Here is a 24,966-nt window from a genome sequence, read left to right as displayed (position 1 = left end):
CCTGCAGTACTGCACTCTAACCACTGTGCCACCCTGGCTCAAGCGAGACTGTTTCATTCAATCATCTCTGATTCTCAGAGACTGCCTGAACAAGTCACTGTAGTTTCCTTGGCAGGGTTTTTCAAAAGTGGTTTGCTATTGCGCCCTTCTTAGGGATGAGAGAAAGTGGCTGGCCCCAGGTTGACCTAGTTTGCTTCTTGCCTAAGACAGGACTAGAACTCATGGCCTCCTGGTTCCTAGCCTGGTACCTCTTCACCAGAGCAAACTGGCTCTTTGTACAGGAATATAGGCTGTTAAAACAGAAATAGTATTCTGTCCCTTCTGCTCATTTAAATGTAACTTTAAGTTCGCAGTGGAAGTATTAAGAACAGGATTGCTTTTCTTTTCTTTAAATTTCCCTACAAGTGACATTTTATAGGATAGTATTTGTAAGCAAACACTTTGCACAGTTCCATTTACAAAGAAGTTACAGCTCCCCAAACAGCTAACTTTATTGTTAAATCAAATGAGCTCAGTACCTAGCTCTTGTAAATGTTAGAAGTAATGTTTTTTTTATTTCAGAACATATGTTTCAGTGTCAGGACTGAAAGGAAAAATGACTAACAAACCAAGCAGCCACAAATACAAGGGCAAAATGAAAGCAGATTTTTTTAAAAAAACTGATCAAATAAATATTCCATCAAAATAGACAAAAATTAGGCAATCGCCCTGCCAGACAGATTACTATAAAATGGATTATTATAAAAATAATTTTTTTTTTACCATTTTACATTATCTTCATTAACAAATTAACTACATTTGTCAGATTGTCATAAACCTATAATTGTTCTTTGAATAACACCCATCATTATTAATTCTTCCTATCCTTACAATAACAACCTCTAAGTTTTATGTGTTCATTTAAAATGATGAGCCAGAAATTTTATATTTAATGTGCTTTGAACTTGAAATGCTCTTCGAAAAGAAATGTTGCATTCAAATTGAATTATATTGCTCATATAGTAAATTTTCTAAATTTGTAAAAATATTTTGAATTCACAATAGGACAATTTTATGGTGGGAAAAGTTCTGACCTGATTAGAACAGTGGGCTTTGAACGTAAACCATTTTTATTTTGAGCTCAAAATATTTTGTATTGTGGTAGACTTTTGCACATGTCTAATGATTAGGGGTTTAATCTTTTTTTTGGGGGGGGATGAAAGTTTTAGCATTTTTAGGGTTTAAAGATTTTCTTTTTAAAAGAATCTTCCAGAAGGATATCAAAACTTGGTTTTTCCAGTTAATCTGAGGCCTCAAAGGGATACTCACCACTGGAGGTGGTTAATGGGGTAAGAAGGTTCTATCTCCCATGCTGTCCATCTTCTTGGTTCTAATTTTTATATCCTTTAATTTTTTAAAAAAAAATATTGTTTTACTCTATGTAAGCCATCCAGAGTTGCCTTATTGTGGAGATGGGCATTAATACACAAATAAAATAATACTTTTCTAAAAAAATGAAATATTCATATTGAAGAAGTGCCAGCAGAATAACTACAATGTTAGTAATAACTCTCCATAACCCCAGAGCAGAGATGCTACCAGTTTTGGAGAACTGGTAGCAGAAATTTTGAGTAGTTTGCCCCGTCCCCATCTATTCTCTGCCTCCTGAGTCCTAGCTGATCGGGAGGAAATGGGCATTTTATTTATTTATTTTATTTTATTTTATTTTATTTATTTATTTATTTATTTATTTATTTATTTATTTATTTATTTATTTATTTATTTATTTATTTATTTATTTATTTATTTATTTATTCATACTTTTATACCGCCCTATCTCCCTAGGGACTCAGGGAGTAACCATTTTGCAGTAACCTTCCCCTGGAGTGGGGTGGGAATGGAGACTTTATAGTATCCTTCCCATGCCATGCCCACCAAGCCACACCCTTCAAGCCATGCCATGCCCACCAAGCCATGCCCACAGAACCGGTAGTAAAAAAAAATTTGAACTGCACCACTGCCCCAGAGTAATAAACAACCAGTCTTCCCTAGATCTTCCCTAACAAATTATTTCTTGTGTCTGTTCTCATTAGTTAAAGCCCAGAATTGCAAAAGCAGCTATGGCTTTGCTTTTGAAATCAGTGCAAACAGAACAATAGTATATACAGATATGTGGATTTGCAGAAGAAGGTGTATTGCGTTTCTCCAGAGGATCCTATTTTGAGTGCATGCTTTTATTGCTTTCTTTTTTTAAGGCTAGAGTTTGGCCATTGTCTTGCCAAAGTTTTCTGCTTAAAAAAGATTGACATGTCATGAGCATGGCCCTCTTAAAAATGTTTTGCACTCCTCTCATATGGGAACAGTGAAACCTCTGGAACATTCCACACAAGATTTTTCCCCCTGGGTTTTTTTGGGTATTCCTGCCCAGGTTCTTATGAGATGGGCTAAAGCAGGGGTCTCCAACCTTGGCAACTTTAAGCCTGGAGGACTTTAACTCCCAGAATTCCCCAGCTTTGCTGGGTGGGGAATTCTGGGCGTTGAAGTCCCCCAGGCTTAAAGTTGTCAAGGTTGGAGACCCCTGGGCTAAAATATTAGTGATCTATGCTGAAAAAATCTTATGAAGCTAGCTAAGACACTCCCCCCACCACCACCACTAAAGGCTCCAGCATTGTGTGGCAAATGACTGAGAGGGAGGTGTGCTCACTCTTTTGTCTGGCTCAGAAAACAGGAAGCGTTGAACCTTTTCCTTCTCTAGGACCAAGGGAAGGAATTAGTCTCCTTTCCCAATTAAAGTGATGCTTTTCTTGTTCACCTCTTGGAAATAAAAGATTCTCACGGTAAAATCAGTGCGACAGGCTCTGAAGGTGTGCCACCTCACAGCTTCAGCCCCCCCTCCCCGCCTTGCCTCACAATACCCTTCCAGTTACTTGTCAGATTTGTGATACATCGTTATTCGGATGGGGTTTCTCTTGGCCAAAAGAGGTTGACTGTCCACTTGCAGATATAGTACAAGGTACTCTCAGTCTGGATGTCTCCCTTGCCCTAATTTACCCTTGATACAATTATGGTTGTCTCTTCTACCTTAATGAGAATGTTCTTCTAGCAACAGGGTGAAAGGTGTTAGACAAAATAAGATCTGCTCTTTCTGTCTCCCTCTCTGTAGAGCAAGGGGACATTTCATAATTTCTCCCCCTTTCTCCTCATTAGGGGAGCAATGAGCAATGACAGCCGCTTCTTCCAAAAATGTCTTTGGGAACATAGTTATTAGTCAAAATATTGGAGATTGTGTGGCCTGGAGAGTTCTTCATTTTAGGCCCACCCGCTGTAATTCAATGCCACCTGAGAGACAACAAGAGCATCAGTTATAAAACACCCTTAGTTTGGCTATCTGTCATCTTTGCAGAATAAGATCTAAGTCTCCTACTTGTTAAGGGAAAAAAAGTACAAATAACATCCTCACCACAGGAACGGTGAGTTTATCTCAGATTTAGGTTTGCAAGTGAGTACCTTAGAGAAGAGCAGTGAGATTATGATTGAAATAAGGGGAGCCTGAGAGATATGCTAGAAATATCATGTGTGTGTGTGTGTGTGTGTGTTATGGCTCAGCGATTAAAGATGCTCAGGTGAGAGCCTGTGTTCAAGACCCAAGCACCTCACGATGGGGCGAGCTCCCATTACTTGGCCCAGCTCCTGCCCACCTAGCAGTTCAAAAACATGCAAATGCAAATAGATTAATAGGTACCACTTCACTACGAGCATTCCAGCTGCCTTGGCATATAGTCACGCTGGCCACATGACCACAGAAGCTTCTTTGGACAATGCTGGCTCCCTCAGCTAAGAAACAGAGATGAGCACCACTCCCCTAGAGTTGGACATGATTGGACAGGGGAAACTTTTATTACCTTTATCATAGGGATTCTAGAAAGAATATAGTTCAAGTGACATCAAAATATCTTTTCCCCCTCTCACATTTTAATAGGAGTGTTCCTCCTTAGATTTCCAGCCATCGGGATATTCCCTTCAATATTCACAACCCAAATTTCCATTTCTCTTCTCCAGTGAGTCTTGGCTACTATAGTTCTAAAATGCTCATGATTTGTATTTCCCTGAAGTAAAAGACATTTAGACTTGGAGCATTTCTTTCTCCCTACAGATAGTCCTCAATTTATGACCATGACCACAGTAGACATCATGGTCATAAGACATAACAGTCATAAAATGGATTGGTCACACTTGATTTTATGAACTTTTTGGCAGTGGTTGTTAAGTGAATCACCACAGTCATTAAATGAATTTGTGGTTATTGGTTCATCATGGAGGTGGTTTTGCCAAAAACTGGAAGTACAAAACTGAAGTAAAATGTGGTCACATGACTGCAGGACACTACTAATAACCATACATGCCAAGCATCTGAAGTTTGGTTAGGTGACTGTGCAGGGGGCACTGACTGTTGGAACACTGAATGCAGATCATAAGTAGCCCACAGGTCCACTGTAACATCGAACATTCGCTAAGCAACTGGTCATATGTCAAGAGTTACCTGTATCAGTTCATTTTATGAGTGTTTGGGATGTTGTTTTCCATTTTGTAAGCTTTTCTGATGTTTAGAAATACCTTCCAGAGTGCCAACTCCCACCTCCACCCTGAACATAATAATATTTCCAACTTTAGTTTCTTTTGTTTCTTTCCATTCCTGTTGGCGCTTACCTACTATGTTGGGAGAACAGATAATGATGATAAAAATGTTTGTATATTCATCTTGTCTGTCGTTTGTCTACTACCATCGGTATTCGTGTTGTTTATTTTTGTGGCGGCCTTTGGCCTAATAAGATATAATGACTACCATATATGTCTTCATAAAACTGTGGTTTTATTTATAACAGTTGCTTTTCAGTAAATAAGCTTCCAAGTCAATAAGTGAGTATTGTTTTCTTTGAATTTGCTGGGGCAGGCAGATGTCTGAAGGTTGGAGAAGTGGCAGGTAACTAGCCAAAATATAATTGACCAAAGTTTTTCACTGAGCAATTTAACTCAAGGAGGGGTGACAAGTTTGGATGCCTGGGAAGTTAACCATTTAGTATATCATTTATTCTCTGCATAGAAATAAAATATGAGCATTGTACAGCAAGCTTTCATATCCTACTTATTCCAAAGCTAAAACATTTCTTTCACACAACAGATGTTTCTGCCTCTTGCCAGTATTTCCTGAAAAAAAACCTACTTCCAAACAGCATAGCAAGATCTTCCCAAAATTAACCTATTCTATAAGTGGCAAGTATGGATAGGACATGGAAAGGTTTAAATCAGTAAAAAATAATAAAATATTTCTATTGGCTTTCAAGAGGTTTTCCTGATTGTTTTATTTCAGTGAAACATTTGAAATTATTACTTGTTTTAAGAGATTCATTCAGGGGAGAGACTGTCTGTTATTCAAGGCTGTCCGTTAAATTTGAAATTAGGTGAGCATGGTGATTATGATGTTTGCATAATGTATTCGGTAACCAAATGAGGCCAACTTGTGTGTTATTATGTCACTTTGGTGATGATATTATGCAAATCTCACTAATCACATTTGTGCCAATTTGTGTCATTATACAAATTACAGAAATTGAGGCAAAGTGTTGTAATTTTCATCATTTGCTCAATGCCTACATTTTGTAGTTTAGGTTATTCGTAGTAGAGAATTTGGACACTTTGATAAATTAGAAAGAATAAAATTCTTCCTGTCTGATTCTAGGCGGCAGTTTTCCCTTGATGGAATCAGGATCAAGAGGATTTTTGTTTTTAAGAAAATCATGCTTATTATTCTTTTTTGTTTGTTTGTTTGAAATGTTTCGCTGCTTATCCAAATGGGCCTCTGGTGGCTCAGACTGCTAAGACAGTCTGTTATTAACACAGCTGCTTGCAATTACTGCAGGTTCAAGTCCCACCAGGCCCAAGGTTGACTCAGCCTTCCATCCTTTATAAGGTAGGTAAAATGAGGACCCAGTTTGTTGGGGGCAATAAGTTGACTTTGTATATAATATACAAATGGATGAAGACTATTGCTAACATAGTGTAAGCCGCCCTGAGTCTTCGGAGAAGGGCGGGATATAAATGCAAATTAAAAAAAAAAGTAACTTCTTCAGAAACAACAAAATGTTTCAAACAAAAAAAGAAAAGAAGTCCAGTTGCTGTGACTCATCTTCCCGGCAACTCGATCTGGATGACTGAGAATCTTCGTCAACATATTGCGATACACTTTGGGGAAGAAACCCCTGAGATTGGGGCGGGAATATGAAAAGGCAGCATGCTTATTATTGGTCATTGTCAAAAATGAAAATAAAATCAGAGAAATGATCCACTCTTACATACGCACAGAATAACCTTATTAAGCTTTACTCTTGGTTGGAAATTCCAAGTATGCTTTCCCACTAAAAATACTACCCATTGCTATTTTGCCTGCAGTTCCATTGGTGGGCAGCGGGTGGGTTGACAACAAATAAGAGAGGTACTTAGGAAGGAAGACTTTATAGGAGAAAGAATTTGGAAAAAAATATCCCTTAGAAACCTTGGGGCTTTTTGCTGCTGTTTTATCCCAAAAATAGCAATGGTCAATACTAAGCACACTTTTTAACATAGCCATTTAATTTCTAATGTTAAGAATTGGTAGCTCTTCTTTCATTTCTCCCTTGCCTTTCCAAAATCATGCTTCCAAAATCTGATGGCCAAAGGCTGCAATTAAGCCAGCCTCGATTCCATCGTTTTTGAACTAAAATAACAGCAGAACGAGGAGACTACTTTACCTCTCGATCAATCGTTTTTGTTTTAAAAACTTCACAGACTTGACAAATATTGGCAAAAGAACATCATTCTCCTGCCCTCACCCAAGAAGTTGCAAAAAAATAGAAGAGAGATATGCCTTCTTTTGAAATGTGTTGTTTTTCTGGGGTCATCTGTAATTTAACCCTCTTATTTTGTCCAAGAAAAGGTGCTGATGTTGTGAAGGCAAATCCAACAGTCTGACTATAAATTAATTTGAAATCTAATGCAGAAATGCAGCACAAGTCAAATCGGCTAGTTTGAAATTGTAATTACTGTGTGTAAGAGTTAAGTTAAGTTAAGTTAAATTAATTGTGGTTATTCTCTGAAACAATGCATGCCTAGCAATATGAACGCAGTTCTCTTTGGACCAGCTAAATTAGTATATCAACAGTTTTCATGTCTTTGTAACATTTGAATATTGCAAGAAAACATATGCTATTATGTGGTTGTGCCTTTAAATATTTTCATGTCTTGTAAATCAGTTTTCAAATAAAGTTTGGATGTCATTTGCCCTAAATAATTGAATCCTCTTTATGTTTACTGGGCTCTGTCTGTACAACATTTCCAGACTTGTGAAAAATTACACGACTGGTCAGATTTTATTGGTCTTAGAAAAATAAAAAAAAATTATATTTAGGAAAATAGATATGGAATTATAGCTAAAGAGAGCTTTTTATAGTGCAGTGCCATAATATCTACTCAGAAGTAGCTTTGTAGTAACTTCAGTGGAGCTTCAGAGACTCTCTATAGGCTTGCTTTTTTTATAACCAAAAAGCAAGCAAATGAATAGATATTCCTAGCTGAAGCCATTATTTTAGGATCAGGTCAGACAGGTGTATTTTTATAGAGCAATCTACATAAATAAAATTACCACTAATGATAGATATATCTGTCACATATTAAAAACAGGACATGGGTTAGGATTTTACACTTATGATTTAACTTGTTACTCCGACTTTGTGGGTAGGTGGACCAGTCGTGTTGTGTTCTCTGCATTTCTTTCACGGAAGGGTGAAGAGCAAAAGATTCACCACAATATAAAAAAAATGTTGAAACTCTGAAAAGAGTGCAGAGAAGAGCCACAAAGATAATTAGGGGTAAAACATGTGAAGAACTTTGCAGGAACTGGGTGGTTCTAGTCTAATGAAAAGAAGGACATGGGGTGACATGATAGCACTGTTCCAATATTTGAGGGGTTCCTACAAAGATGAGGGGTTTCAAATATTTTCCAAAGCACCAAAAGGCATGATGAAAAACAATGGTTGGAAACTAACCAAGGAGTAAACTAACAACCTAGAACTAAGAAGAAATTTTCTAATCGTGAGAGCAATCAACCAATGGAACAACTTGCCTTTGGAAGTTGTAGGTGCTCCATCACTGGAGGCTTTCAAAAAGAGACTGGCCAACCGTTTATCTGAAATGGTATAGGGTCTCCTGCTTGAGCAGGGGGATGGGCTAGAAGACCTCCAAGGTCCCTTGCAACTCTATTATTCTATGTTCTACAGCTGGGCAAAATCCTGTCATTGAAGGCAATCAGCCACCAGATGTTGCTGGAAGCTCATAAGTAGGATCTGAACATAGTTAGCCTTCTTAACATCTTGCACTGAAATATACATGCAAATCCCCACCTCCCCTCCCTAGATAGAAACCCAGTTTCTGCTTATTATAAGAGTTTTTCTATGGAAGGAGTTGGTACTATTTTCTATCCTTAAGTAAAATCCTTAATTATTAGGAAATGTGCAGGAGTTAAATGACATCATTGTCTTGCAATGCATTCATTAAACCAAAGCCATCACATGTAAAATATCACAGGGAGTTCTTCGTCCATTAATCAAGGCTGTACACTGGATCAATTTTATTTAAAGTATTTTTGGTCCTGGGCAATAAGAACTCTCCCCACTAAGATTGATTCACAAGCACTTCATTTTTTTTTCAACACTTCCAAAAGATTTATTGTTCTATGGGTTTTCCCCTCCTGCTTTGTTACAATTTCTTTCTCGTGTCCCCCTTCTGACTTCGGGGTAGGTGGACCGATGGTGCCATGTTCCCTATGTTTCCTTCTCGGAAGGGTGAAGAGCAAAAGATCATCTTGACCTTTACAAGCACAATATTTTGATTTGTTGGCCGTCACATCTTTTTCTGCTCTACAGTTGTCAACAGCCTGTGGAAACAGTGGAATGAGATTCAGTCAGTCATTAATTATCGGTGACACAAACACACCTGCACAGCCCAATACAAATAAGCTCCATGAACATTTCAGATCCTTCATTATTCTTTCACGACCACAGCCAAACAAGAATGATAAAGCACTTCCTATTCCATTGATAAGTGCCAAGGCATAGGCCATAATGCTCTACAAATGAAATCATTTATGGACTGGGTTACAAATATCCCCCCCCCACAATTATGTGCGTGTGAACATGCATTATTATTTTCAGGCCAGATCAATCCATTGCAGAATAAAGGACCTTTCACTGGATTTTGTGGGCCCTAATCTACCACACTAATCCTATGTGTGTTTTAAGATAGAAGCATTTCAACTTCCTGGTTGAAGGCTGGGAACAATGACTGGCCCAAAACCAGCCAATCAGTTTCATTCCCTAAGAAGCTATGTCTCTCTATTCCTAGTGTATCACTTTAATCTTAAGGCTAGATTCACATTCATTCTCTCTCTCTGTCTCTCTCTCCCCCTCCCTCTCTCTCTCTCCCTCTCCCTCCCCCCTCTCTCCATTGATTTGACTGAATTCTAAAACTCAAGGGCCATCACATGATAATGAGGCTTTATTAGGCAAGATCTTTTCAATGTGATCAGAATTAATGAGACTTCACAACTTCATGTTAACCCCCCCCTCCTTCCTTTTAAGATTTATTTCTCTATAAAAAAATAGTTTGAGGAAAGAAGGAGTTGCCTTTAATCATCAGGTTTGAAATTTCAGAAGCTTTCCAGTCATGTTGGTCTGAGGCAACAGTTGTACATTCAATAAACCTTTGATTTTTCTAGTCATCGATGCCAAATTTTGTAGCAGAATTGATCAAATGGTACTGTAGTTTATGGCATTTACTGAAATGTTGCCTCTTCAATTTACTGGACCTTTATTAATAATTGAAGCCCTCCCCCTCTGTTAAACCTGTTAAAATCAAGTTGTACTGTATTACCTATCTAATTCTGCCCATTTTTTTAAAAAAAAACTTTCTTTAAAAAAGTGAGAAGCATAGAAGTTTAGCTGCAAAATCTGCACTTCTTCTTACAAAACTTTCTTTTTTTAAAAAAGAAAAAAAAACAAAGTAAATTTTCACAATGTCTTTCTGCTTTTGGGGGAAATAACAATCTTTCAATTCTGTATTTCAAAAGGTTCTTTGCATGGTTCTTGCACCTTCTTCTCATGTTTGCCTGACATTTAGGAGATTCTTCCCCATGAGGAGGAAACCCACTGTTAAAATGATAGTCACTTTTTCATTTTGGTGGAAGCAAAAAGAATTTAAAGAAGTTTACTGCATGTCTACAACTGCTGAATTTCCTTGGATGGCAGTCGATGCCTGTATATTTTATCCCATTCTTTTTGATTTTTTTTTAAATACAGTTTTTATTGTCTCCAAAATTGGTGAATAGAAGAAGTGATATTTGGGATTTGCAAATATTGCTTTTGATTCAGATTTGAAGTTGAAGCTCTAATTCACTTGATTGCAACCAGGCCAAGTGGCTTGATGTATTAGTATTATTATATTCTCCTAATACCCTATTTATACTTCTTGTGACTACATAGAGAAACCAACATTGGCTATTGCTTTATTCTAGGATGTATTTTTTTCAACTTCTCAGTTTACCCTACAGCACAAAGATTTCCTTAGTGATCTCCTATCAAAGGATTAATGAGGTCGAATCCCATCTGATTGTATTCAAGCTATAGCAAGTAGAAGTAACTATTTTCATGGCCAGAAACAGAATACGGAACTCGATGGCCCACTGGTTTTTCACCAAATATACCTTTTGTTCCTTTCTTCTAATCATGAGCAAATATGACTTCCATTTTGGAAGGGCTTTTGAGATGAAGGGATGATAAAAAGCCGATGCAATCCTAGGATGCATTAATAGAAGGGTAGAATTGAGAGCACGTGAAATGTTAGTACCACCTTATAATACCTTGGTGAGACCATACCTGGGATATTGGATCCAGTTTTGGTCACCACAATATAAAAAAGATGTTGAGACTCTGGAAAGAGTGCAGAAAAGAGGAACACATATGATTGGAGGGGGGAATGAATTGCAGAAATTGAGTATGTCTGGTCTGGTGAAAAGAAGGGCTGGGGTAGACATGATAGGTTTCACTATTTGAGGGGCTGCCACAAAGAAGAGGGGGTCGACCTATTTTCCAAGCCACCAGAGGGCAGGACAAGAAATGATGGATGGAAACTAATCAAGGAGAGAACCAACTTAGAATTAAAGAGAAATTTCCTGACAGTGCGAATGATGGCTTGCCTTTAGAAGTTGTGGGTGCTCCATCACTGGAGATTTTTAAGAAGAGATTAGACAACCATTTATATGGAATGGTATAACCCATTGTGAAGGGGGTTGGACTAGAAGACCTCTAAGGTCCCCTCCAATTGTTGTTATTCTGTTATATATACAAAATTGTTTTTTATACATTAAATCATCAATGACAATTATTTATGATCTTTATGAAGCATCATCAGTGGATAAAGATGGCTGTAAATCCTGCTTATGAATTTCCAAAAAGCAGATATTTCCAATATCTCTGAGATATTGGATGTTGGACCTGATGTGTTTTCAGGATTAGCTACCCAGGTATTTTAGAGAAGTAGGCTAAGATGTTCTGATGCAATAGATGTCTAGCATTTCAGCAGAACCTTTCATACATGTTCAGATAAGAAGATGCTTCCTCAGTTGACTTATTTCAGCTGTACTGGGTTTTAATTCCTATAATGCATAATCAACTCAGTCCTTGGGAGCCAGTCTCAATACCACTGAAGAGCCCTGGAGTGAGATCGTTAATTGATGGCAGTATTATGTCTAGTACTTAAAGTTAGGACTTAATATTCTAACTTTTAGCTGCCTCTGGCTTGCTTAAATATTGCAAACTGTTTCTTCATGCCTATTATCAAGTCACCCAGTCATATAATGGAGCCAGATGGCTCTTCCTTTGATTGGAATGAAATTACACCCACTTAGTAAATTTGCAAACTCTTACACAGGGTGTATAGGACAATCATCCACTTTTGTTTGGGGAAGGAAAGGGAAAGGAGAAGGGAAGGGAAAAGAATGGAAAAGGGAAGAGAAAGGAGAGGGGAAAGGAAAGGAAAGGAAAGGAAAGAAGAATGGAAGGGAAGGGAAAGAGAAAAGAAAGGAAAGGAAAGGAAAGGAAAGGAAAGGAAAGGAAAGAAGAAGGGAAGGGAAGGGAAAGAGAAAGGAGAAGGGAAGGGAAGGGAAGGGAAAGGAAAGGAAAGGAAAGGAAAGGAAAGGAAAGAAAAGGAAAGGGAAGGGAAGGGAAGGGAAGAGAAGAGAAGAGAAGGAGAGGGAAACAAATACAGGAGTACTGATGTCCGGAAGAAAGACAGCAAAAGACAACAAACATTAGCTGAATGCTAAAAAACTTATCTTTTCAACTCATTTCAGAGGTACAAAAGAAACTTCCCTGAAATGTCTTTATTTATGCAAATAAAAATGAGTGCAACACTCTGCCTTTCATTATTTGAATGTTTGTGTAGGAATAATCATCAATAAAAAGAAAAATAAAGCAGGTACTTTTATATTCAAATAAGTCTAATTTATTGGAATATAAAGGTACCTGCTTTATTTTTTCTTATTTATGAATCTAATTTATGATTCAGCATTTGGTAATTGGAATATCTTAGGTTAGTTTAAAAGACAAAACAGCAGCCTTCTTTCAGGAAAAAAGAAACATTTCCCACTGGTTTGATAAGCGTTCATTTGTCATCTTCACTGTGATTTAAAATCATTTAAAATCTCAGATAGGCTTTGAAAATCGCTGAAGCCAATTGGAATCTAATTCTGGTGGATTGCCTGGTACTTAATATTTTCAGCATTCTCACTGGAAATCTAATGAAGAAAAAGTAATATATACTTTACAGAATTGAGGTTTAAAGGTCCCCACTACAAACTGCTAGCTTCTCTGTCTTTTATTTCATGTATTTATGCAAATATTTATAGCTCTTTTTAAAAGAATATGAGCAGGGAAAATGTAGCTTAGCTGGATGACCATTTTTCAGAAATGCATGATAATTTCAAAACTATTTTATTTCCAGCTGTGTGAGATATTTGGATGTTGACCTGAACAAGCTTGGATAATGCTACCAACATAGCCCAGTGATTATGAGTAAGTATACAGGAGCAAATTGATAGTCTCAACTTTCAATGTCTCCCCTATTTTTCCCCTCAAAATTTTCTCTAGATACAATATTAATTACAATTTTTCTTTAGCTTTTAGTATTATAATAGTTCTGCATATTTCAGATCAATAATTTTACTATTCTGTTATTCTCAATGATCATTTAGTTGTCTTATATATATTGTATCATACTTTATTAATTTTCACCCCACAAATTCTTAAACTTGAACTTACAGTTTTGCTTGTTAGTGACTTTATAGCTTGTTTTATTCTAATCAATTGTGACTCTCAGTTTTCCTGGTCAGTGACCGAAATAAAATGACTGATTGACTGAATGGCCATTAGGATTTTCTTTCTCCACTAAAGTAACTCCTTGCTTGGCTTTCTATTTCCTACACTCAAAGGGGCAAGAGAAGTCATGGAGCTGGTGCATGGAGCCTCACAAGAACCTGTTCTAGGACTATCCCATTTCCAGTCTAATATATATATATATAGGAAGAAGTCTATATATATATATAGGAAGAAGAAAAGAAAAACAATAGGACAGGAACGGTAGGCACATTTGTGCGCTTATGCACGCCCCTTATGGTCCTCTTAGTAATGGGGTGAGGTCAATAGTAGAAAGTTTTTGGTTAAAACTTTTAGGATTATGAGAAGAGACCACAGAGTCAGGTAAAGTATTCCAAGCACTGATGATTCTGTTACAGAAGTCATATTTTCTGCAATCTAGATTAAAGCGGTTGACATTAAGTTTAAATCTATTGGTTGCTCTTGTATTATTGCAATTAAAGCTGAAGTAGTCTTTGACAGGAAGGACATTACAATAGATGATTCTATGAGTTAAACTTAGGTCTTGTCGAAGGCGACGGAGTTCCAAGTTTTCCAAGCCCAGGATTTCAAGTCTAGTGGGATAAGGTATTTTGTTGTTTACAGAGGAATGGAGAACTCTTCTTGTAAAATATTTCTGGACACGTATCAATGCTGTGAAATTATATGAGGGGATCCCTGCCAGTTCAAGCCAAAGCGAAGTCTAATCCGGGATTCTATGTTCTCCTATGGCTAACCAACAAAATGGGAAGTCAAAATACTTCTGCTACTCCCTAGCAACCAACTGCCTATGATGGTTGGTGCTTACTGTATATGACGCTTCCCTGTCTAGAAAAATGACATGGTTGAAGTGAAAAAAAAAATCGGTTCAACAAAGCTCCTCTCCCTCATTACTACATGCTTAATGGACCATAAGTATATTAAAATCAAATCATAGTGTATATTCCACTTTCAAATAATCCACATTCTATGCAAATAACTTTTCTGTACAAAATATGCCATGTACAATTTTTCTCTAATTTCCCATAATTTATGCAGCAACATTTGCTGTTTTACATCATTTGTTTTGGGAAAGAAAAGGATTTATGCAGGATACCTAGACTATACCTCCAGCTTCTGACAATGTGAAGTTGTATCCAGTGGTGAAATCCAATTTTTTTTACTACCAGTTCTGTGGGCATGGCTTAGTGGGCGTGGTGTGGCTTGGTGGATATGGCAGGGGAAAGATACTGCAAAATCTTCATTCCCACCCCATTCTGGGGCCAGCCAGAGGTGGTATTTTCCGGTTCTCCAAACTACTCAAAATTTCCACTACCGATTGTCCAGAACCTGTCAGAACCTGCTGGATTTCACCCCTGGTTGTATCTATGGTGTCTTTGGGATAAACCTCACCCAAAACATTGCTAAATGTGGGTTGATATATGCTACATTTGTGCTATCTCGCTAACTGCTGTCCATAACTTCTAAGCACACACAATTTACTTGTGGTTGAAGTTTTCCTACAATTACATTGTCTTTCCCTGCAAAAGATACGTCTCCTTTCACCTCAAGCTAGAAAAAAAAATCAGCAATTACTAATACTTTTATTATATTTTGAGAGACAAGTGCATATTTATTGTGACTTACGTCATCTACTAATTTTATCCTCCAAGGTGGCAACTTATTCTTACACGTCTAGCTCTTGGAGAAGTTTCAAAAAAATGTAGGAGTTGTCAGCACATAAGCATCAACACATTTGTGCTGCGTTGCAGCCATTCATAATGACACCAAAATGTGCACTCACTTATTTGGCATTAATTTAATGTCCCACTTAACTTCTATCAGATGCAAATAGCTGCCTCATCTATTTAAGAGTTTCCGAGTGTGCACATAATGAAGTGCTCTGTACCTGTCAAGTAAGCAGAATTCATAACTGAAATCAGAAATGGATGAGGAAATTTACTGTCTTTCTTGCCAAAGAAAATGGAAACCTCCAAGTTGGCAGCATCAAATTTATAACTCACGTTGGTTTTCTTCCACAAGCTTTGCTTCTTTTACTCTCAGCGCTAAGAGGGTGCTCATGGATGAATACAAATGTTTCAATCCCTTTCTAAAAACAAAATTAGCACTATTATTATCACACTAACTAAAATCCAAATAATTTAGGCATCCCACCGCTGGTATTTAAGTTGATTTTATATCTCATGTTTCCTTTAAAAAAAAAGTCCCACTGTTTCATTTTAAACAGTGTTCTATTTATGATCCGACTCGGTGGAGAAATATTTTTATGAGCATAAATGAAGATAATGACGATCATTAGTCACTGCCATTAGCAAAAAGCATTAGATCCTTTATGCCATTCATAACAGGCTGTGACATGAGAGTAAAAATATGACTTCCCATCACGGGTGTCTGCTTACTGACTACAGCTGGTTTCTATTTTACCCAGCTCAACTGATATCAGAAGGATGGTAAGAGTAGAATTTAATAGCATGTTCATCATCATGTCTAATTGTTTCCTACCAGAGGGTATGGAGCTTTATGTTCACGATCAACCCAAAACAAATAGCCATCCTGCTTAATGGCTGCTCAATTAATGTTTATGGTCCCACTTTTATACTCTTGAGTTATTTGACAAATAAACTCCAAGAAGCAATTTAAGAACCTCTGAAGCTTAATGATAAGCCAACTGATATTTAAAAAGAAACAAAAAAAATATCTGGTGAGACATTCTTTATTGAAAGAAAACCTTTGAGATTTGGCATCTCTCTCTCTCTCTCTCTCTCTCTCTTTCTCTCCCTCCCTCCCTTCCTCCCTTCCTACTTCATTCTATCAATGGTCAGAATCGGCTTTGAAGACAACTTTTTCTCCTTATGGTGTTCTAAAATAGCTGAATAAAAAGGATTCTGTTTTATTTTGTTCGATACAAATATCAAATGGAAATGCTAAATTCACTGGAGTGAATTTGTGATGCCGAGGTCATTTCTTTAAAATATTTCTAGGATGCCCTTAAGGAGAGGGAAAACATATCTTATAAAGGTAAAATGCTGTAAAGAGGTGCTCTAAGAATAAAACATAACAATAATAATAAAATCCTGATCAAAAGCCAACATGCCAGCATTTAATCCTCCCTACTATCACACTAAAAATCAGATGAATTAAGAGTTAGTAACATAGTTTGGGGTAATAAATGAAGGCTTGGTGGAAGAGCCATCTGGGAGTGGTTACAGCCGCAGATGGTAGCCCAGTCTGCATGAAGGAGGCAAAGGCAGGAAACATTTTCTTCCTTGTAGCGAAGAGTTTAACTGCCCATGAGAATGGCATCACAGTCCTGCAGGTAGGACTTTAAGCAATTGGGTCACAAATTCTTTCAGCCTCTACAGGTAGGAACCAGCTGTCTCAACTATCCAGCACGGTGAACGTACACATCCTCTGACTCTTTTGCCTTTTGGAGCCTAACTGGCAATATGTTTTGCTATTCTTTTGTAAATAAGTCTGAGATCAATTCCTACAGCAATAGTAAAAATACAAGAAAAAGATAAAATACAGCATAAGAAAGAGAGATCTGCCTCTCCTAGCAGACTGGTACGTCAGAAATATTTCTGTGCTCTGTCTATCTGGTGGTCACTGACACTGCTTCGTCTGCTAGTTTTCCTGGTTACATACGAGGCACCAGGGCCTTTGCCCACCTTGGTCTGCTTATTCATGTCTCTCCACATTTTCAGCCCTTGACTTCTTAATACCTTCGTCCTGCTCCTGCCTAGTGGTCAATGTGACCACCTGGTTACTCATGTGCCTACTCTCCTGGCCAATCGCTTTCATGGTTACTTTTGCCCATTTCCTTTCTCAGTTTGGTGCTTTCCCACATGATGTGCTGGAAGTTTGCAAAAAATAAGGTCAAAAAAGCCAAAAATAAGGGCAAAAATAAGGTCAAAAAAGGGAGAAAAGACCACAAATCCATGCCCCATCTGGAATTTATTTCATATATTAATTCTGAGGGGTCCTTGGTGCTCTTTGAGCTTGGTTATTTTCTGATGATATTACTTAGTTTGAGTAAGGAACATTTGCAACCAAACAACCAAATTGAGAGAGCACTAAGGACCTCTCATTTCAACCCTGAGCTACAAGATTTTCCTTTATTGATATGTTAACCCTGTCCTGTGATAAATGAGTGGAAAAGAAAGCTATTTGCATATTAGTGATCCATATACCTAAACTCTTCCCCCCCTTCTGTCCAATCATGTCTAATTCTCAGAAACTGGCTGAACAAGACACAATAATTTTTCTTGGAAAGGTTCTTTAGAAGTGGTTTGCTGTTGTCTCCTTTCCAGGGCTGAGACAGAGTGACTGGCCCCCAGTCACTCAACTGGCTTTCATGCCTATGGTGGGACTAGCACTCCTTGTTTTTTTGGTTTCTAGCCTCATGTCTTAACCACTACACCAAACTGGCTCTCGTATCTAAGCCGGTGGTGGTATTCAGCTGGTTTTATCCGGTTCTGGAAAACCGGTAGCAGCAGCTGTGGGACACTCCGCCCACCCACCCAGGCATCATCACGTCCCATTTTTGACACTCTGCGCATGTGCAGAAAGTCCAAATGTGCATGCGCATGCTCCCATTTGCAAACCATTATCAAAGTTAAGTGAATACCATCCCTGATCTAAGCTATCCTCTAGCAATTTCCTGTAGCTGATAGAAGCCTGGAGACGACTTGCTCTTTATCAAGCAAATGAGCTATAATTCAGCCCCCTCTTCTGTTTTAGCAGTTACATTAATTAAAAATGAGAGTTCAGAGGCAGGTTTCTCTGCTACTGCTTGGGTGCCTATTAATTCAACACTTTCTCTTTTGTTTGAGATCTTAGTAAGTAAGTAAGTAAGTATGTATGTATGTATGTATGTAAAAAATAATAAGCTTTGGATGAAGAGCTTCCATTGCAGATTGTGAATGTGAAGGATTTCTAGTCGGTGTTACTAATTGTGTAGAACAGTAATGCAGTCATCCAGAATATTTTAATTCAGTCTCCCTGATCTTAGATTTTTCATATTATATTACAAGACTGTGCTGCTCCAGCACCAAGGCCATTAATCATTGATATTCTGATGTCCCCCAAAGTAACTGGACAAAATTAGACAAGGAAAGAACAAGAAAGATGACTAAATTCTTACCAGAAATTACATATGTTTTTTTATCTTTCTAGTCCTTCTTGATAGAATTTTGTAATCTATTTTAATACTTAAATATAATATTTAAGCTACTATAATTACTACTATAACCATACTATTATTATAAGGCAGTCCTTGACTTACAACAGGTTCATTTAGTGACCGTTCAAAGTGACAACATCACTGAAAAAAGTGACTTATGACTGTTTTTCACACTTACAACCGTTGCAGCATCCCCATGCTCATGTGATCAAAATCTCGATGCTTGGCAACTGACTCATATTTATGACAGTTGCAGTGACCCGGGATCACATGATCCCCTTTTGTGACCTTCTGACAATCAAAGTCAATGGGGGAAGCCATATTCACTTAACAACTGTGCTACTTACTTAACAGCTGCAGTGATTCACTTAGCAACTGTGATAAGAAAGATTGTAAAATGGGGCAGAATTAACTTAACAACTGTCTCACCTAGCAACATAAATTTTGAGCTCAGTTGTGGTCGTAAGTCCATAATTACGTAATTTGAACATACTTTTACTATTTCTCCGTAATCTTGCATTTCACAGGTGCTTCATCACAGACAAATGAGACGGCATGTTTTAAAAGCCTTTTTTAAAGAAGATTCTTCTCAAGAAAGTGGCAGAACTGTGGTAAAGGAATCACCTGACCAGTTGATCTTAGGTGCAACAGACCTCTTATGGAGAGGCAAAAAATCAATTTTGCTGTTCTTAACCATCTCTTTATTAGAAATGATTATGGATAAATAAGCTATTTGAGTCAGTAATTCTTTTTTAAAAAATATTACTACTATTGTCAGATTATCAAGGATCTCTGGGGGAATACAAAATAGTTTTATTTTTCATGTGGTATCCTCCTTATTCAAACATGCACGGGTATGGGTTGCATTAAAATGAGCAAAATAGCAGATGTAGAATTGTGATACAATCCTCTCCTTTTGCATATGAATGTGTCCCCACCCTATACCCACACAAAAGGAGGGGAGTTTGCATTATTATGTCACACCCATTTTACAGATTTTGCTGCCCCCTGAAGACACCCAGAGATATGCACTAGGTAAACTCCTTTTTATACTTTTGCTTTGCACACCTTGTAATGCTAAGTAGGAACACCCTTGAGATACTGGTCAAAGAGATGCTGCTTAGGGAATGGTCAGATAAGAGAGTGCCTAACCCGTAGCTGCATAATGGGTGGAGCAAGAGGCTTGGGAGGGAAAGACTCCTCCCTAAGTCATTGGGTTTAAAAGTGATGGAAGGAGATCTGTAATTTCAGACTTGCAAGATTCTGTTAATGTATTATTTACAATAAAGTAGAATTAGCTTATCTGGCCATACTTCTTGTCTGGTTTACTGGGTAAAATGGCTAAACCTAAAGAAGAAATAGAAAAGCAATGCCTAGAATCTCAGTCAGGCAAATGCAGGAAAGACTGACCTACTGTACATCATATTCATCATCTTCTTTCAAAGAATGTGTAGGGTAATTTTAAAGACTCAACAGCCCTGTGAAGAGTGGATATACCAGCGATTATATGCAAAATGGTGTGTTCTTTGATATTGGACTTAGGAGCGAAGATTGGTGGCCTCCTGTAAAGAAAGGATATAATATCTTTTTCAATATTTTCTTTTCTCTGTTTAAGTGCAATCACTCTCTCTTAGGCAACACATCTGTCACATGTGTCAAGTACCTATTTTTCATGCCTCACCTTCCTGGGTGATATAGAATGTGCATAGAGGCAGCAGTGCTGCATTGGGAGTTCGGCAAAGTCAGCCTGAGATAACAGTCCTTGAAAACACAGAAAATCACGGATTATCTTTTATCATATCAGAGGGCAGATTGCAAAAACAAGAAGAGTTTAAATCTGACAATGGAAACAATTTCTTAGAAATATTGGAGAATCCCTTGCCCAAAATGCTCAAAATTAAGTTATTTTTTCTCTCTGCCCAGTTAATTGTTTTGCTACATCATATAATGCAAAGGATGCATTTAACTGAGTGTAATGGCATTTATACAATAGAAATGAGACATTTTTTAAAACTATAATGATTAAGATTACTTAAACTTTTAAAGATGTATCAGTGTTCAGTATGATTGCTAAAATGTAATGAACCTAAGGTTGATTAAGTATTGCTAATATCAGTTGCAAAATACATTTTGTACTGTTTATTTATTGTGATTTATATATAAAGGGGGGGAAAAAGGAAAAAGATGGATTTGGTTGGAAGAAATAGATCAGTATTTAATTGTTTTTTAATGTGTGAGAAAGGTTTTTGCTTGAATTTAATATTAAATTCTGGACTGTTTGTTTATTGTGATTTATTAATAAAAGAGGAAAAAGGGAAAAAAAGGAATTACTTAGAAAAAATAGATAGGCATTTAATTTCTAACTTTCCCTTTCTTTATATTCTAATTTGAAGTGTTTATAAACGTTTAGACCCCTTAAAAACCATACTGCAGGTATTTGCTTTTCTCTTGCCATATATTGCATACAAGGAGCCATAAACTTTTGTTGTGGATAGATGCTGTTAGTTTTGCCATTGTTGCGCGTTCTTAAATTCTTAAGTTACCAATCAAATATTGTCACTGTTGTATCTATCTTTCAAAGTTGGGTAATGTTTATCTTCACAGCCATGACTACATATCTCAATAAAATATTGTATTTCTTGTTAATGTAGTCTTGGATTTTACGTAGTATAAAAAAAGCCCTGTGATTTCATTTCAGATTTCATTTCTAAAACCCTTAAAATCCTTAAACTGAGCGGAGATTAGATCTGATGGCCTGAATGTCTGCTTCTGTAGAAGCTGTGGTGGCACAGTGGTTAGAATGCAGTATTGCAGGATGACTCTGCCCATAGCATGGAGTTTGATTCTGACCAGCTCATGGTTGATTCAGCCTCCCATTCTTCCCAGGTCGGTAAAATGAGGAGTCAGATTATTGGGGGCAATATACTGGCTCTGTAAACCGCTTAGAAAGGGCTGCCTGCAAAGCACTATGAGGTCTATTGTTACTGCTTATTCTTACTCTGGTATACAAAATTTGTATTAAAGCATTCCGCTGTCTGGATCTTTTTGTATTTATTCTTATTTAAACAATAATGCTTTGCTCTTGCAATTTAATAGACATTAATTAGAGTTGCTTCCAATAGTTAAAAAGATAGTAAAACAACAGAGAGAAAGCTTGCTAGAGTGTGCGGGTGTGCATGTGTGCGTTTCTACCACTAATGGGAGGAAAGTGATTTAAAGAAAAAGTTAATTTGACTTTTGACTTAGCCCTGTCTCTCATCACCTCCAGCCATGGCTTTCCATTTCTGATATAATTACAAGAAAGATTTATGAAGAGCCCATGAAGTAAGCCCACTAATTTCCTCACTGAATTTCCTCTTTAAACAATCCACATTTTAAACAAAAGATAAATCTTTTTCATCTATGTACTGTATATCTATGGCTAGGTATAAGAGAAAGATTCAACAATCAAATCCTAGGAACACTAGATAATAATAGCTATTACTTGGACATACTGAATGTGCAAAAGTACTATGAATGTTTCATGCTAAGTCCTATCAATTTATGAAATATAGCTCAAATTATTCTGCTAATGGAAGTTCTTAAACCAGACACTACTAGAAGTGCTTCTCTTCCCCTTTGGCAGTAATAATATGTACATGGTCAGAATAACAAAATAACAGAATTGAAAAGGAACTTGAAGATCATCTAGTTCAACTCGCTGCTGAAATAGTAGAGTCTATACCATTTTAGACAAATGACTATCCCGTCTCTTCTTGAAAACCTCAAGTTATGAAGCACCCACAACTTCTGAAGACAAGCCATTCCATTGGTTGATTGTTTTCAATGTTAGGAATTTTTTCCTTTGTTCTAAGTTGCTTCCCTCCTTGATTAGTTTTCATCCATTGTTTCTTGTCTTGCCTTCTGGTGCTTTGGAAAATAGATTGACTTCTTTATGGCAGCCCCTCAATCATAAAAGATTTTTAAAAATACAATTTGTATCCTTCGGAACACTCACAATGAGTTTTCTAAATGTAGTCTGGTCCTGTCAAAGATTATGAAAAGGCCATTTCTTTAGACAAAGATGGTCAGGACAAGAGCCTGAGGCACTAACATATGTTGCTTTAATTAATATAAGATGGGAATATATTCTTGGAAAGTTTGAGGAACTTCTCCCAGCAAATTCCTCATCTGAATTGGCTCCAGGCCAATGGCCTATTGGAACACCACATGGATTCAGTGTGAATTGGTGGTGATCCAATTGTGGTTGGATGAACAAGGAATGGATGGATACGACGGTATCCATCTCTGTCTCTCTCTCTTTGTTACACATAAATACACAGAGAGTGACAGACTTTTGCTCTCATTTTCTTTCTTAATATCTTTTTGCTTCTCCCTAAGCAAGCAGGGTGTGGGAGAAGCAGAAACAGCTTTTATCAACAGTCTGAACCAATTTCCTTCAGAAGACTTTTTGAAATTATGCCAAAACTACAAATAACTTTAGAGTTACAGATTCACACATTGAATCAGAATTTTTTTTTAAAAAAAATAATGGCTCACACTGATTGTTAAGTTCGGGTAATAACGAGGCAGGAGACCAGGATAGTGACAACAGCTCTTTACTATATGGTGAACCCAGCAGCTCGGGCTGGGAAAACCCTCTCTTTATATACAGTTTAGCCAGAGGCTTTATCCAATCAGCAACGTGCTTTTTCCCGCTCAGTTTTCCCTCCAAAACTCTTAAAGATACATTACACTCCTTCCCTCCCAGAGAACACTTTACCAATATTTACATAGAATTAACATCTTATTTTTCTACGTAATCACGCAAGTAAGCCGCCCTGAGTCTTCGGAGAAGGGCGGGGTATAAATGTAAAGAAAAAAAAAAAAAAGTAGACTGGGCGTCTCCTGACTCTTTCGGACCTGCGCAATTCATTTTCTGGGAGTGAGTCGAGCTGACCGGAGGGACTGTTTGTTCCTCTCAGCTCCTCCTCTAGGCCATCCGGCCCTGGATTATTTGCAGAGTCATCCCTGCTGTCTTCAGGAGGAACCGGTTGGCGTCGCTGGACCTCCTGGAACTCAGATAAGTCCCGCGTTTGCCCCGGGTTTGAGTCAGCTGTGGATTCAAACATTGGATAGTCAGGGCCTGTTTCGTCTGATTCTGATTTACCGGTTATGCGTTTCCTTATTTGGTCTATGTGGCGCTTCCATACACGGCCATCCTCTATCTCTACTAGATATGATTTTGGTCCTGTTATCTCTAGGATTTTTCCTGCTAACCAGGTTGGGCCCTCGCTGTAGTTGTGTGCCCACACTAGGTCGCCTACTGCCATCCCTCTTGTTTTACCGTGTGCCCCTTTGTAACCGTCTGGTGTATAGTTTGGGTTTAAGCGGTCTAGTGGGCACCTAAGCTTCCGACCCATTAATAGCTCTGCCGGGCTGCGGCCAGTTGTTACACAGGGGGTTCTGTGTTGGACTGCTAGGAATGTATCGATTTTTGTTTGCCAATCGCCTGGCCTGATTCTGGACAATGCTTCCTTTGCGCTCCGAACGAAACGTTCTGCAAGGCCGTTCGTCGCAGGGTGGAAAGGCGCCGAGAGGACATGCCGGATGCCCTCCTCTGCCAAGTACTCCTCAAACTGGGTTGCCGTGAATTGCGGGCCGTTATCGGAGACTAAAGTGTCGGGCAACCCGTGGGTTACAAATAGGTGCCGTAGGACTGAAATCACGGCCTCGGCTGTCATGGATCTCATGAGAATGATTTCCAGCCATTTGGAGTAGGCATCGACTACTACCAAAAAAGTTTGGCCGTGGAAGGGGCCGGCAAAATCGATATGGATCCTAGACCAAGGGCCCTGGGGTCTCTCCCATTCCCGGATCGGGGCCGTTGGGGGTAGCGGTCTGGACTCCTGGCAGGCCTGGCATTTCCCTACCCTTTCAGCAATTTCCATGTCCATTAAGGGCCACCACACATAGCTTCGCGCTAGACCCTTCATTCTCACAATCCCTGGGTGGCCTTCGTGAAGGAGTTCCAATACCTTTTTCCTCAATTTCTCCGGGATCACCACTCGATCCCCCCATAGCAGGCACCCCCCTTGAGCTGAGAGTTCCCCACGTTTTTTTACAAATTCTTTAAAACGCCGCCCGCGCAGCGGCCAACCTCTTTGTACCCAACCAATTACAGTCCTTATTGTAATGTCCTTGTACGAAGCCGAGCCACCTCTTTGGATGTGACTGGGCCAGAGTCCAAAGAGTCAATTAGCAGAACTGGTGTCCCGGAGTGGGGTCTTGATAGTCTCTGGTAGCGGGCATCTGCTCAGGGCGTCCGCA

At 38.2% G+C, this 24,966-nt stretch overlaps 1 protein-coding gene across 1 annotated transcript; it reads right to left on the bottom strand.

Moving 5' to 3' along the window:
* Positions 1-24,020: 24,020 nt before the first annotated feature.
* On the bottom strand, positions 24,021-24,722 carry LOC131188736 (uncharacterized protein K02A2.6-like; the record flags this gene model as incomplete). Its single annotated transcript, XM_058164241.1, has 1 exon — positions 24,021-24,722. A coding segment is annotated over one exon (702 nt), but the record flags the coding sequence as incomplete, so codon positions are not given.
* Positions 24,723-24,966: the final 244 nt, after the last annotated feature.

This window comes from Ahaetulla prasina, chromosome 1, assembly GCF_028640845.1.
Source record: "Ahaetulla prasina isolate Xishuangbanna chromosome 1, ASM2864084v1, whole genome shotgun sequence".
NCBI lineage: Eukaryota > Metazoa > Chordata > Lepidosauria > Squamata > Colubridae > Ahaetulla > Ahaetulla prasina.
The sequence above is the reverse complement of the archived record's forward strand: the minus strand, read 5'-3'. Positions and strand labels throughout refer to the sequence as shown.